The following is a 13,834-nucleotide window of genomic DNA, read 5'->3' as shown; positions in this document are numbered from 1 at the left end:
AGCAGCCAGCCAAGCCGTGCTGCCCAGAACACCCTGGGAGGTTGCCCTGGGCAGAGGTTCTAGGGGCGGTGACGCGGCCTTCTGCTTGCTCCCTGGGGGTGGGGGGTTGTTTTAAAGCACTGCAGCCCCCCCCCCCCCCCCCCGCTTCTGGAATCAGCCCAACAGGTGCAGCCCCACTGCTCCGGTAGTGAGGCCGGCGAGCTGGCTGAGATGGGTGGCAGCAGGCCCAGGCAATGGCCAAAGAGTAATGCTGAAGGTGGCCTTGCGGGGAGGCTGCTGCAGGGCACTGGCAGCTTCAGCGAGGAGTTTGGGGTTGTACGGCCAGGTCCCAACACAGCCCGGGGGGCCCTAGCGCGCTGTGGTCAGAGCGAGCCGGAGGGGGGGGGGGTCCAAATGGGTGCTCCATTCCTGAGGGGCTGCAATGTGGTGTGTCCTGCAACAGCACAGCCCACACACACACCCCTGCAACAGCACAGCCCCCCGCCCCCCACCCCCACCCCTGCAACAGCACAGCCCACACACACACACTCTCTCTCTCTCGCCCCCCCCCCCCCCCCGGGCCCTGCCTGGCTACCTTCAAGAAGGTAACCCAGCTTACAGCCAAAGCACCCCCCCCGCCCCCACAAAAAAAGAAAACGCAGTCAGGATTCCCAGCTGCTTGCCCCAAGCTGATGAGTTGCGGCCTTGTACACTGCGACTGTCGTCCCAAAGGACCTCAGTGGGCAGCAGGTTTACAGACACACACCCCCCCCAAGGAAGTGTTCTTCGTCACCCGTGGCCTGTGGAACTCCTCGCCACAGGATGTGGTAAAGCCCGGAGGGGTGTGTGTGTGTGTGTGTGTGTGTGTGTGAGAGAGAGAGAGAGAGAGAGAGGACAAATGGGCTGTGGGACATAACGGCTGGTCTGACTGGCAGTCTGGCCCCCCCACCCCCATGCCAGACGGGAGCCTGCTGCCCTCCCGCAGGTTCTGAGCACTGGCCCTGGCTGAACGGTCAATTGCATTGCGACCCCAGTGTGCAGCGTGCAGAGCCTGTCAGCCCCACCAGCTGGGGAACGACAGATCCACGGTCTGGTGGGACTTCGGGGCTGGAGGGCTGCAGAGCCCAGCAGGCAGTGGGATGCCTGGGGCTGGCATGGCACAGCACGTGGGGCCGGGAGGACCCTGTGGGGGCCAGGACCCAGGCTGGAGGAGCCAGCAGCAGGGCTGCTGGGTGCAAAACCTGGGGGTGCTGCAGCACCTGCACCCCCACTTCTGGCGCCAGCACCTTAAACCTCTGTCAGAAGCGGGGACAGATGGCCTGGGCGGGCTCCCTGTGCGGTTGCCCTGCTCTGGTCGTTGCCCTCTGACCTCGCTCACAGACAGGAAGCTGCGCTGGCAGGTTTGGCTGCAAAATGGCACCCCAGGGGGGCTTCCACTGCTCCAGTTGAGCCCCTCCCTGGTCCTAGCCCCCCCACCCCCAAAATATGGAACGCTTCACGAATTTGCGTGTCATCCTTGCGCAGGGGCCATGCTAATCTTCTCTGTATCGTTCCAATTTTAGTATATGTGCTGCCGAAGCGAGCACGAATCTGTTTGCTGCCAGTCTGTCATTTAAACCTCAGTTCATTAAATATATTCTCGGTTAGGGTAAATGATGTTATCATCACAGAGTGCGGAGTTAAGAGAGAACGAAAGCGCCCGACAGCACCTGACAGATTTGTTGGCTTTGTACTATGCTCATCGCTTTAATGCTTTTTAATGTGCTGGGCCATTCAATTTAATGGGCAATTCTTCTTCCGCGGCGCCTGACGGGGACCAGAGCGCGCGCCTTCTTCGAATATTCAAATAAGGCGGAAAAGGCCCCGCCTTTCTCGCCCGCCACCTTCCCAGCGTTCCCTCTTAAGCCGCCGCTCTTGGGCTGCGCCCGCTCGTCATCTCTCAGCTCCGGGCTGGGGCAGGCGGAGGAAGAAGATGGCGGCGGCGGCGGCCCTGGCCGGGCTGTGAGGGCGGAGCGAGTCCGGGCGCCGGTGGCGGGAGGGAGGCAGAGCGGGGCCCCCATGGCCGCGGGGCCGGCCCAGGAGCCGCGTCCCCGCCCGGGCCCGTCCCGGCCCCGCTGCCCGTAGCGCGGCACCAGCGCCCCGAGCAGGGCCCCGCCCGGCCTCCGCGCCCGCGGGGCCGAGTCCCTCCGAGGGGACCCCCAGCCCCTAAGGGGGAACCTAGTGACCCTCCACGTCCCCCAGCCCCAAGGGGGAGCCCAGGGACCCTCCAGGGGTCGCCCCCAGTCACCTTCCCTGGTGACCCCCGCCCCGCCCGTGGCTCGTGTGGGGCGCGAGCCTCGTGCAGGTGCCCGCGAGCCCCTCCTGCGCTCACAGCAGCGTTTACTTTCTGGCGCGCGGTTCCGAGTCCCTCTGCTGGCATCCAGTGCCGGGGGGGCTGAGCCGCTCCCCCAGGGAGACTGGTTCTCTTGGGGGGGCCCCCACCCGCCCTCGGGGGACAGCCACCTTTCCCCCCAACTCCCACAGAAAGGGCTGGGCGAAAGGGGGTCCGCACCCCACCCGAGTTCCCTCCCCCAGGGCCTTCTCCCTTGTGGGGACAAAGTAGTCTCGTGCGTTGAAGACAGGCTGTCAGGATCTCGCCTTTGGAAGCGTGCACCCGAGCTGGCTGGCTCCTCGGCCCCTGGAGGATCAGGATGTCTGAGAACCAGCCCAATGCAAACAATCACCATCTCCCCATGAACAACAACGGGGGTGGTGGGGCAGCTGCTGGAAACAACCGGGGGGTTCGGAACCCCAACCTCAACCAGAACCCCCTGATCAATGTGCGCGATCGCCTGTTCCATGCCCTTTTCTTCAAGATGGCTGTAACCTATGCCCGCCTCTTCCCACCCTCTTTCCGCCGCATCTTCGAGTTCTTTGTCCTTCTCAAGGTGAGACTTGGGGTTATGTATGTATGCGGTGGGGGGGCTGTTTTCCCTATCTACACATTGCTGCAGTGCAGCTCAATCAAGAATGGGTGTTAGTTGCTTCCAAAGAACTCTTCTTCCCACCAGGAGAAATCTGCTGCTACATTAGTGTCAGTCATTAGCCCCACCCATACTGGTCAAAGAGACTTTCCCAATAAGCTGGCATATTTTTGTATCGATGAGGAAGGTGTGAACCATTGACTATTATAAACTGCAGCTGGGATCATGGGTAGACAGATGCACTGGCTCTGCTCAAGCTAGCAGAGTGGTCTGGCTGTTGTATCATAGGCTATGGCTTGGGGTTGCCACCCAGTCCTCCAGGTGGGTGGTGAGTTCATGGTGCTGCATTTACTGCAGTGTCCATACTGCTGTTTTAGCAGACTAGCTGGAATTGAATAGTCTTTACAGTGCTACATTTCACTGCCTTGATTTGTTGGCATGTAGACTAACACAGCTGCCTCTCTGTAGCTAGAATAGAGTTAAGCTTTGTCTAATCTTCCGGGTGTAAAGCAAAGCTGTCGTGGTGCTTTAACATGTCACCATGGCTGTGGTAAGAGTGCCGAGAGAAAGTTCTCCTAGAACTCTAGGTAAATCATCTCCATGAAGGGAGTAGCAGATTAGCTAACTATGCTGCAGGTTTATACTGGTTTGTAATGGTTTATGGTGGCCCTTTGCTGTACTGAAGGGTGTGTATGGGGTGAGGAGGAGGGGAAATTTCATGAGCTAGAAAATGCAACAAAGTGCTAGTGTAGAGTGTCTGCCTGCCTGGGCTCAGAGGCGCAGCTGGAACTGCGATATAAAATGTATGCTTAGGGTCCCATTAATAAATTGAAAGTGGTCTTGGAGCATTTTGCTAGTCTTGCATCCATATAACCATGGGAGTTAGAGATGAAAAAGTCCTGTAGATTCGTTCTGCTTTCCAGCTGGTGCAGAATTCTCTTTACAGGCTGGGCTCCTGTTTTAGTTTTTAATCACTTTATGCAGTTGCTGCCAGCAATCCCCCGAAGACCTACTGGCTTATCTGACAGGTTCTAATCTTCTGTATGAGGAAAAAGAATAACTTGACAAACATCAGACTAAAAAGCTCATCTTCTTAAAACATGTCCATATTTCTCTTTGGGCAAAAGCTTGAGTAAATAGATCGTAAAACCTCATTGGTTTGGGAATCTTCCTTTGTGGTAGTGAGATTTTTGTATCATCATCTTGTCAACAGTTCCTAGATCTAAATTTTTCTGACTTACTCTAACAAAATGGTTTATTGGAGCCAGAGGGATGCAATGCATTATCGCTTTGTCCAAGTTAAATCTGGAAGGAATATTTCTGGATGTGCACAAATATTTTTTTTTCTCAGTACAACATCCATTAGGGATGTAAAATCCCATTTTATTGGTGAACTATTTAAACAGTAGGTGTAACTGGTTAACCAGGTGAAGGGTGGCATGTCATGGTCTGGTCGTCTCTGGCTGGACTAGAGCATCCCTGTCCATGGTGCAGCATAGACAGGGGATGCTCCAGCTGGGCTGAATAGCCCTGATCCCTCGTGTGCCTCATCGGCAGTGGCTGTGGGTTTGGGGGGGTTGAACGGGGGACAGGGGCTACTCTGTGTGGCTGCTCTATTGGCAACCTGTCCAGTGCCTTACCTCTTTTCCCCTGCTGTACTGGTGCACCCCGTGCCTGCAGCGGCCCTGCAGGGGTGGAGCAACCCACAGCCCATGCTGGGTCAGGGGCTGCTCCAGCCCCTACCAGTTATCCATAACTAGTAAGCCTCATTCCTTTAGGATGAGGCTTACCGGTTAACCATTAACATTTCTAAAATCCACTATCTCAAAATTGGCTTGTGCATCTCATTTACTTCCACAATACAGGATGTGAGGGAGGGGCCTTTGGTCGGGCTGCCATGTGTGAAGAACTCTTAGCAATTGGAAGTTGGATAAGGCCTGCACCTGGTGGTGGTGGTGTAACAATCTCCACCTGGTAACATATCTGCTTTCCATGACTAACTCTGGAAGACTTCCATGGGATGTTTACTCACTACTACCGAAACTGCACTGCTAATCTTGCACATGTAAATCTGGGTCAGCGCTAATCATCTGTGATATGTTCTCTGTGACTTTTTAAGCAAAACTTTTAACATCAGTAATCCAAGCATGACACATGGATGTACAGATCTTTTTTTCTCTTAGCTTGTGTGCCATGTAAACTTTTTATTTCAAATATTGGCTTTAATAAAATTTGTAAATATGTTCTATGTAAGTATATATGTCTGTTGTACCAAGTTTTGTCATGGAAAAACTGCCTTTTAGGGACAAAACTGAGTGCTTTCACTATTTGTCTATATGTCTATATATGTCTATATATAGACACTATATGTCTATTTATCCACTCCTCTGACATGGCTGGCTTGTCCAATTTTCGTCATAATTCTACCACATCTGTATAGTCCTTTGAGGGCTGACTGTAGATACATCATGCAAGAATGTTAATTGGTTATTAGTTTTCAGTTTCCCAATGATATATTACATTTGGTGAGGATATACATCTTTTGGGTATATACCATGACAACCAAGCGTTAAGTGTAGTGATTACGTTCGGCCTGACGAGTGGCTGACACAGAGCAGTGAACTGCCAAGGGGCTTCTGTGTCACAAGGTTATGGGTAAAAATGCAGCAGATGAACACACTAGTGAGGAGGGAAGGGGGTGGATGAGCTGTGTATTTTCTTTCTGGTTTTTATTCAGAAATATCATTGACACTACTCCATAGCATAGAAAAGGGCTAAGGACCTGGTTTTTTTTAACTGAACGCCTAGGCCTCTATACAGTCATTTGGGGGTAGATGACAGCCTGTTTCCTTAAGTGGGGCTCTTTCAGTTGTCAAGGTTTGCAAGCATGGAATATTGCAGGACCGGTATCTGTGCACTTTGACGTGTATTAACTTCAGCCTTCCCCATTAGTAGCTTGTAGCTGAAGATGTCTTCATGCAGTTGAGCTGCTTAATCAAATCTGTGATGTAGGTGCTTGGTTTTGCCAGTCTGTTTACTGCAGCTGAGAAGGTCGTGGATAGTGACTAGCTAGAACTAGTTGTATTACATAGTGGCAAGTATCAGAGAGGTCGCCGTGTTAGTCTGTAGCTTCGAGAACAACAAGAAGTCTTGTGGCACCTTAGAGACTAACAGGTATTTTGGAGCATGAGCTTTCATGGCATAAGCGGGTCTTTGCCCACAAAATCTTATGCTTCAAAATATCTGTTAGTCTCTAAGGTGCCCCAAGACTTCTTGTTTTTGTATTACATAGTGATCAAACACCTTAAGGCAGCTGGAGAGTAAACAACTCAAACTCAGTCATTGTGCTTTATTCTGTATACTCTCCATTCTTAACATCACCCTGGATTGTTCCCCGAGATGAGGTGACAAAACCTACTAGTCTGTAACCTGTTTCTTCTGCTCTGGCTTTACAGCTGTTCCTCTAGTCAACTATTGACTATTAGCATCTTTTGGCTATTTTTGAAATTGGAGACTCCAGCCTGAAGTGATTACTATGGATGGTGGACCAGTAACCATCTCTTTAGTGAACAGCTTGTTGAGGTGAAATTTTAAGAGACCCTTTAACAGTATATATTTTTTTAAATCACTGTAACAATGCAGCTTCTTGCAGTTCTGTGAAAAGTGTTCCACTGTGGCTTTGGGTTATGTTTGCTTTATTTTTGTACTGCAGGCTTTCTGTTGTAATTGACATGATTGGTGTGTAGGAGAGGCCCCAGTTTGGAATTACTTAAGCCAGTCTTGAACAGAAAAGGCTGGGAGTTTTGTTAGTTGAAACTGAGGTTAGTCACCTGCAATGAAAACTGAAACCCTCCATGGGATTTTCAGTATAATGGATGTTACTAAAAAGTACTCTGCTGAGAAATGGTAGGTATTGCTAATCTAGTGAACACATTGGGATTAACAGGAATTTTGGAGTGGAGAACTTCTTAGGTTTGTGCTGCATGGGGTGTTAAAAGTGCATGACATTGATACTGGTACTCTGGATTGTTTTAGGATCCAGCCAAAGATATGGTTTCAAAAATCCAGGCGTGAGTTCCCTTCTGATGCCACCGATGTAAGGTGTTTAGGGGTGAAACGTTCTGACGGGGCATCACGGAGGGAAGGAACTATGCTTTCTATTAAGTTGAAATGGATGACCGAAGGTAGCTTGCATATTGGCCCAAAGAATGCTTCTGTTTTGACTAATTTTGAATCGCTTCATTGCTACATTATGATGTCAAAGTGTGCACAAAATTCTGAGGATCTGAATGTACAACTACTAACATGGTAGTACTGGGGTATTGTGCTATTTCTCTCTCCCTTTGGATTTGGTGAGAGATTGCCTCATCTGGAGGCTGCTTGTCTCTTTCTCCTCAAACACTTAATGCAGTGTTTCTTGTGATTTAATAGGAAGTATTTGTTATACAGGTTGAACCTCTCTAGTGTGACTCTCTCCTGTCTGGCAACATCTGTAATCAATCTGACATTTTACTTAGCTGGACAACCACTTATGGGTGTGGCCAAGCTTCCCATGGTTCTGTAAAGTTTTACAGCCACCGGTTCTGGCTTTGTGTTCTGTGCTGTTGTTTAGCTGTAATTTACCCATACTTGTCTTCTAAGAGTCTAGTAAGCAGTGGAAGGGTTGGTAATGCTGCTAGACAATATTGCCCCCGCTATGGTGTCGCGGTTTCTCTGGTCCAGCACTGGGCAGGTCCTCAGGGTTCTGGACTAGAATGGTTCAGCCTGTAACTACTAGTTTGATGAGCTATTTTGTGATGAGAACTGTTTCTTTCAGTTTCTCTGCTGTCAGAATGGTTGAGTTTGGCTTTTTTGAGCTTTCTAGCATGGCTTACGTCTTCCAGTCGGCTGGCCGGCTGCTGAGTTTAGGAAGAGTTTACCTGTGTTTTGGGAACTTGGTCTGTAATGTTAGCATGCTTGAATTATAGAAATGAGCTGGTATATTTCCATCAGGAAACACACTGTGTGCTTCAAACCAATGTTGGTGTCTGAGGCTATGGCTGCACTAGAGGGTTTTGTCAGCAAAATGACTGTTTGGCCAACAAAATCAGTGGAGCATCCAGATTCCCCAGGGGTCCTGGGGGCAGTAAGGCAACAGAATGCGGCACTCTTGACGACAGCTATAGCCCGCTCCCCATGAGGAATAATGCCTCTGGCAGAAAGCTGTTCTGAGCATTCTGTGGGGGCTCTCTGACAGACTGGGTGGCCCTGTCTGCTGTGCTTCCATTTGGCCATTTTGCTGATAGTGCTGTCAGGCAGTCTGGCCGCTCTCCTGTCAGAGAGGATCGCTCTTGTGAGCTGCTTGGCAGTTTGGCCGCAATCTGTCGACAGAAGTTTTGTCAGAAGATATCTTCCAACAAAAACTGCTGTTGGCAGATCACTCTAATCTAAACTTACCCTGAGTTATGGGCATGAGCTGAAAGGCCTGAGCAGGTCTTGTGGCTAGATGAAGTTATGTGGTTTCTTTAATGTTGTTTTTTACCCTCTAACTACTAGTTATCTTTGGGCTCCAAAGCCCCAGTTGGGGTTGGGTCCCCATCATGCAGGGTGCTGTACCAATGTAGAAAAGAGAGAAACCCTACTCTGGTGAGTTTACAGTCTTAGTCTTGATTTAGTGTTGTCTGTTTTCAATGTGATTCTGGTTCCTACCTGATAGACCAAAGCCTGGGGCTTGGTCCTCACTTAAATTTAGGTTAGTATTGCTACTTGTGTAAAATCCATACTGCTGCATGACTTCCCTCTCCCAGTGAACAGTATCAGAGGGACAGCCGAGTTAGTCTGTCTTCAGAAACGAACAGAAGACCTTGTGGCACTTTAACAGATATTTCATGGGCAAAGACCATCTTCATCAGATGCATCCTCCAGTGAAGGTACAGCTGAGTTCGTGGAAGATACTTCTGTTCATCTATCTCCTGTCACTCAAGGAGGTTGTTTCTACAGTAACCTGAAAGCTCCTACCCTGATAGGGTTATGCCAACATAGTTATGGTTTTGTGGCTGTAGTGGCATGGTCCCCATGGAACAGACATAGCCCCTATCCTCTTGGCTATTTCTAACATTCCTATGTGAGCTCAAGTTGCCTTTCCTGTTTTTCTCAGTTAATCTTCTAACAAGTCAAAGGAACGCTTGTTTTAAGGGAACTTTGCCAGGAGTGGTCTCAACTTACTAAAGACAGTATATTGGCTTTGTAAATGGGAACAAATTCAGTGAAAAGAAAATTGTAAGTGATTTGAAAATACTGTCCAAAGTTTAAGCTGTACCATTCATTCTCACTTAATTAGCACATCTGTATGAATGTGACCAATAGTTCATTTGCCTTTAAAGAAAAATCATTTAAGGCTCTGTATATCCTGAGACCTGCAACTGTGCTGTACTTCTCAAGAGGCCCCCTTGCTTGAAGCATGAGTTTCTAGAAAGGCTGGCATGGGGTTTTAAATCTCTGTGTAGACAAGGCTAAAGTGGCCCTTCCCTTTCATCTAAATTTTGGTTTCCCTCAGCATTGGCCATCTAGGATTAGAAAGACTGTGTCCTCATACCCATGAAATGGTTTACCCCACAGCTAGAGACCTATCAAAAAGAATTCGAGCGGATTGAGACTCTGAAGGTTGAACTTCCAGGGTTGGATTTAGCACACCTAGTAGGAAGGTAGTAAATTAAATGTTCAGGGCATCCCCGGCAGCCCAGTACGCCTCACAATTGTGAGTAGTGGGGGAAGATGATGGAAGAGTGGGTTTTTTTTTCCCCAAAAAGAAGAGAATCCTAACTCTCGGCTGCTGGATGTTGGCTCATGTCCTGTAAAATAAAGATTGAGATACTGAATGCTTTTGCTCTAACTAGTGCCAGATGTATGAGACTAAGGCTAGAGCCACATTTCAGTGGAAGATCGACCTGCTCCGGATCGGTCTTTTGGAGTTTTCATTTCGTGCATGCGCAAAATGACACTCCCGGGGTCAATGTCAACCCCTGTACTCCTCACAAGAGGCAAGGAATAAGGAAGGTCGAGAGAGAGTAGACAGTCTGCTGTGTAGATAGACATGGAAGTCAACCACAGAAGTCGATTTTTAGCTATGCAATTGGCATAGCTAAAATAGCGCATCAGCGGTTGACTTTATGTCTAGTGTAGAAATATCCTAAGTAGTGTAACTACAGACGTCTCTTTTCCTCCTCAATATTCATTGTGTGTGTGTGCGCACGCACGCGTGCATGCGTGCTTTTGTGCTTCAATACCTAGAAGACTTTTTTTGTTGCTTAGATCATGTAATCCCCCCCCCCACTTAGTCCTCAAATGATGATCTGGGGTCATAGGAAGAAATTTTCTGGTCCACCTTCTTAATGGCTTATAAGAATATATCCATATCTAGTCCAATTCCAGGGCTTGCTTTTCCAATACTTTGAGTTGCAGTTAGAATAGTCTGAAAACTTCCCTGGAAGGTGATAGGGGATGAGGAGGATGTGTGTTTAGCACTGCTTCTTGCCATCTCCTCTTCCCGTTTTTGTATCAGGTATAATCAGACTGTCTGGGAGCCTCTCCTCAGGTGGTCTGGTGTTTTGAAGCTGTAGGGGCCTTGAAGAGGAAACCACAAAAATCTGCCCGTCGGAGGCTCACAAAGAAGTCATAAAGGTTTCTAGCTGCAGGCTTCCCTCTCAGACCACATTGGTTTGACCTGCTTGACTTCCTCATCTGATTGAGCCTTCTGTCACCTTCCCTTTTACCTCAGTCTCCAGTTCTCAGAGGTGAAGGAAGCAGATCAGGTGGTTGGGGCAGTGGTGGGAACTGCTGTTCCCGGGGCTGTGGAGAGCTGCATTGAAACGAAACATTCCTTTAAGGTGGTGGTTTTCCTATGAGTACAACACTTTCACCTTTCATGCCCAAGGGCTATCCCTAATGGGAACGTTTTTTGTTTTTTTTTTTCCCCCCCCAATATAGTAGTTTGGTACCCACATACTATTGAAGGTCTTGGTGGCTCCAAAATACAATCTAAAGGGATAGATTTTTTTTATTTTATTTTTTACTTTCAGTTTTAAATTCGCATAGGAGTACCCAGAGAATAGTCTCTGCATTGTTTGCCTTCTGCTCTCCCTGTTGAAGATTATCCCAGTATGAAACTGCAAGTTAGCATTGTGGGAAGAAACAAGGAACATCTTTGGTGCTGGGTGTGGATGTATTTATAGATGCTATTTTAAATTTGCATCAGAAATTAGTTTATCACAGTTGCATAGCAAAGCTTGGCGATATATCCAGAGTTGCACATTTCTGGGCTTTGAGCCTGTAGTGCAAATAATAATCCAACATATATTTTAACAAATCTTATGATTTTTTTTGCATGTCTCCCTCATTAGTTTGGAATAGTTTTTGGTCTGTTAATACTGGGTACTGTCAGATCAAGACATCAGTTAATGCAGAGCCTTCTGCTGCTGAGGCTTCTTTGACTTGACTTAAAGGCTTCCTCTGGGTGGAACACAGGCCATCTACAAGTGTCTTTCACTTCCCTCTGTCTTGGGACAAAACTTGTAGCTGACTCTAGGAGTACCCTCGTTGTTGTCCTTCAGTCTACTCCACATTGTCCCAGGTATTCCTCTTGTGTTTTCCTTGCGGACTCCATTGGAGAGCTTGACTGACTCTGCTGGGTGATGGGTTTTTCTGAGTGTGTCTGAGCCATCCCCACTTTTGTCTCTTGATTTGAATGTCAAGTGGTTCTTGTCCTGCTCTGTTCCAAATCTCCTCATTGTTGACCAAGTCTTGCTGTTTGATGTGAAGGATGTACTTCAGGCATCTTCTTTAGCTCTGTTAAAATAGAAAAACACAGCAAAGATAGTATCAGAGGGGTAGCCGTGTTAGTCTGGATCTGCAAAAGCAACAAGGGCTCCTGTGGCACCTTATAGACTAACAGAAATGTATGAGCATGAGCTTTCGTGGGCAAAGACCCACTTCTTCACCTGCATTTGACAAAGTGGGTTTTTGCCCACGAAAGCTTATGCTCATACATTTCTGTTAGTCTGTAAGGTGCCACAGGACCCCTTGTTGCTTTTACAGCAAAGATGATCTATTTTGGGAAGCCTGAGTACAAACTTTAACTCATCCTTGTGTGTAAGATAGGAGAGTTCGGTTAAGCCAGCAATCAGATGGGCATGTTGTATGTGGGAAGTTGTGTAGTCTGAGAGCTGTATTTGGTTCACTTTGATCCAGGATTACTCTCCCATTCCATCCGTTACTGTGTGTGGAATAATGAAAATGTGCAGCACTCATAAGAGTTTTAGTGAAACATGCCATTAGTGAAGTATGTTCACTTTGTTAAATTCTGACCAATATCCTGTGTTAGTCTGTATGGACAAACCAATGAAGTCCTGTGGCACCTTATAGATTAACAGATATATTGGACTATATGCTTTTGTGGGCAAAGAGCCACTGCATCAAATGCAATGTAAATGGTAAATTCTGGGACTTTGCTGCTAATAGATCATTAGATTAAAAATTTTAATGAAAGAAATACAAATGTCCTTATCTGTTCTTGTCACAGCAGCTTATTAATGCTAACTGTCAACTTCTTAAAGTTAAGCATCTTTAAAAATAAACTTAATTTTCACTGTTTTGTACTTTGAGTTACATTCAACATTGGGTATGAAGAAAGGCTGGTCGGTTTCACTATCGAGCTATCTTTCACTAGCACAGTTCTTCACTTTCTATAAGCAGAAAGGAAATTATTTTAAATTCAAACTAAGTCTTAGGAAACTTTTTTTAAATCAGAAGATCATACACAAGTTTTTAATGAAAGTCTTCAAAATAAGATCTAACACTATCAGACTCTGTTCCTTTAAAACATTTCCCGTGGCTTTCTCGTGACTTGTGATATCTGCTGAGCAAAGGTTATATGTTGGCACCAACCTAAGCAAGGACCTTGTCAACGTTAACCTGAATTCCAGAGGCTTGTGAATAAATAAATACACAAGAATCCATTATTAGTTACCCTTCCAGGAACAGTCTGGCCAAGTGGATTCACACAGTATAGTCCCCTCCTCTGTAAAAGAGTTTCTGGGTCAGAAGAAAGCAAACAGGCCACCCCATTTTCCTAGACTAAGAGACAAGCATATGAAAACAGCAGGAGAGAATGGGGTGAGGAGAGCCAAAGGTAAATAGGCAGTGTCTGGTTTTTGGATAAGTTACTTTTTGGCAGAAAAACCTGGAAGTTAAATTTTGTCCATGAATTTATTCTGTTGATGAGAAATTGATCTGGCATAGCTCTTGAACTTTGTGCTTCCCAGAGGAATCCAGAGCAGTTATTTCTCTGAAGCTGGCCTCTACTGCCACGTTAGATGACTATTACAACCCACTCTCTGGGAACTATTATTGCCAACTCATTTGCTACAGATCGAACCTCTAATCTGGCACCCTTGGGATCCAACCTGTGCTGAACCAGAGAATTTGCCAAACCATAGGAGAGCAATATTGTCTAGCAGCATTAACAACACTTGAACTGCTCACTGGGCTCTGAGAAGACATTTAGAGGTAAATTGCAGCTAAATAACAGTATGGAACATGGTCAGGACTGGTGGCTGTAAACAAACTTTATGGAACTGCAGGAAACTTGGCCACACCCATGGTAAGTGTATATCTGACTAACAAAAATCATGCTGGACCACATAATGCCAAACTAGAGGTTCAACTTGTAGTAGAACTGATACTGTGCCTCTTGGCTAGGAAAGACTGGGCTTCTCCTCCATTGCTCTGCCTCCTTGTGCAGTCAGTTACACCCCTGCAAAGTGAATATATAACACTATTTGGAGTCGGAATCTGTCCCTGCTTTTGTACATTTTAGATCCCTGGAGCTTGTGAACATAACCAAACAGTATATATAC

At 47.3% G+C, this 13,834-nt stretch overlaps 2 protein-coding genes and 1 non-coding gene across 4 annotated transcripts in view; 1 reads left to right on the top strand and 2 right to left on the bottom strand.

Annotated features, from left to right (window-relative positions):
- Positions 1-1,458: 1,458 nt before the first annotated feature.
- On the bottom strand, positions 1,459-1,565 carry LOC142002503 (U6 spliceosomal RNA). Its single transcript, XR_012642678.1, has one exon. It is a non-coding gene; the product is annotated as a U6 spliceosomal RNA (small nuclear RNA).
- A 378-nt stretch (positions 1,566-1,943) lies between these two features.
- The window catches only part of TMEM259 (transmembrane protein 259), a 29,552-nt gene continuing 17,661 nt past the window's right edge, over positions 1,944-13,834 (top strand). For both annotated transcript variants that reach the window (XM_074978140.1, XM_074978139.1), the window contains exon 1: positions 1,944-2,906. In XM_074978140.1, coding sequence (XP_074834241.1) covers positions 2,670-2,906 — 237 coding nt within the window. In that variant the 5' untranslated portion in view covers positions 1,944-2,669. The remainder of the gene's footprint in view (positions 2,907-13,834) is intronic.
- GRIN3B (glutamate ionotropic receptor NMDA type subunit 3B) overlaps positions 11,684-13,834 on the bottom strand; it is a 39,861-nt gene continuing 37,710 nt past the window's right edge. Inside the window, exon 10 of the mRNA XM_074978138.1 lies at positions 11,684-11,765. Coding sequence (XP_074834239.1) covers positions 11,747-11,765 — 19 coding nt within the window. The 3' untranslated portion in view covers positions 11,684-11,746. The remainder of the gene's footprint in view (positions 11,766-13,834) is intronic.

This window comes from Carettochelys insculpta, chromosome 27, assembly GCF_033958435.1.
Source record: "Carettochelys insculpta isolate YL-2023 chromosome 27, ASM3395843v1, whole genome shotgun sequence".
Classification (NCBI taxonomy): Eukaryota; Metazoa; Chordata; order Testudines; family Carettochelyidae; genus Carettochelys; species Carettochelys insculpta.
This window is presented reverse-complemented; position numbering and strand designations above follow the sequence as displayed.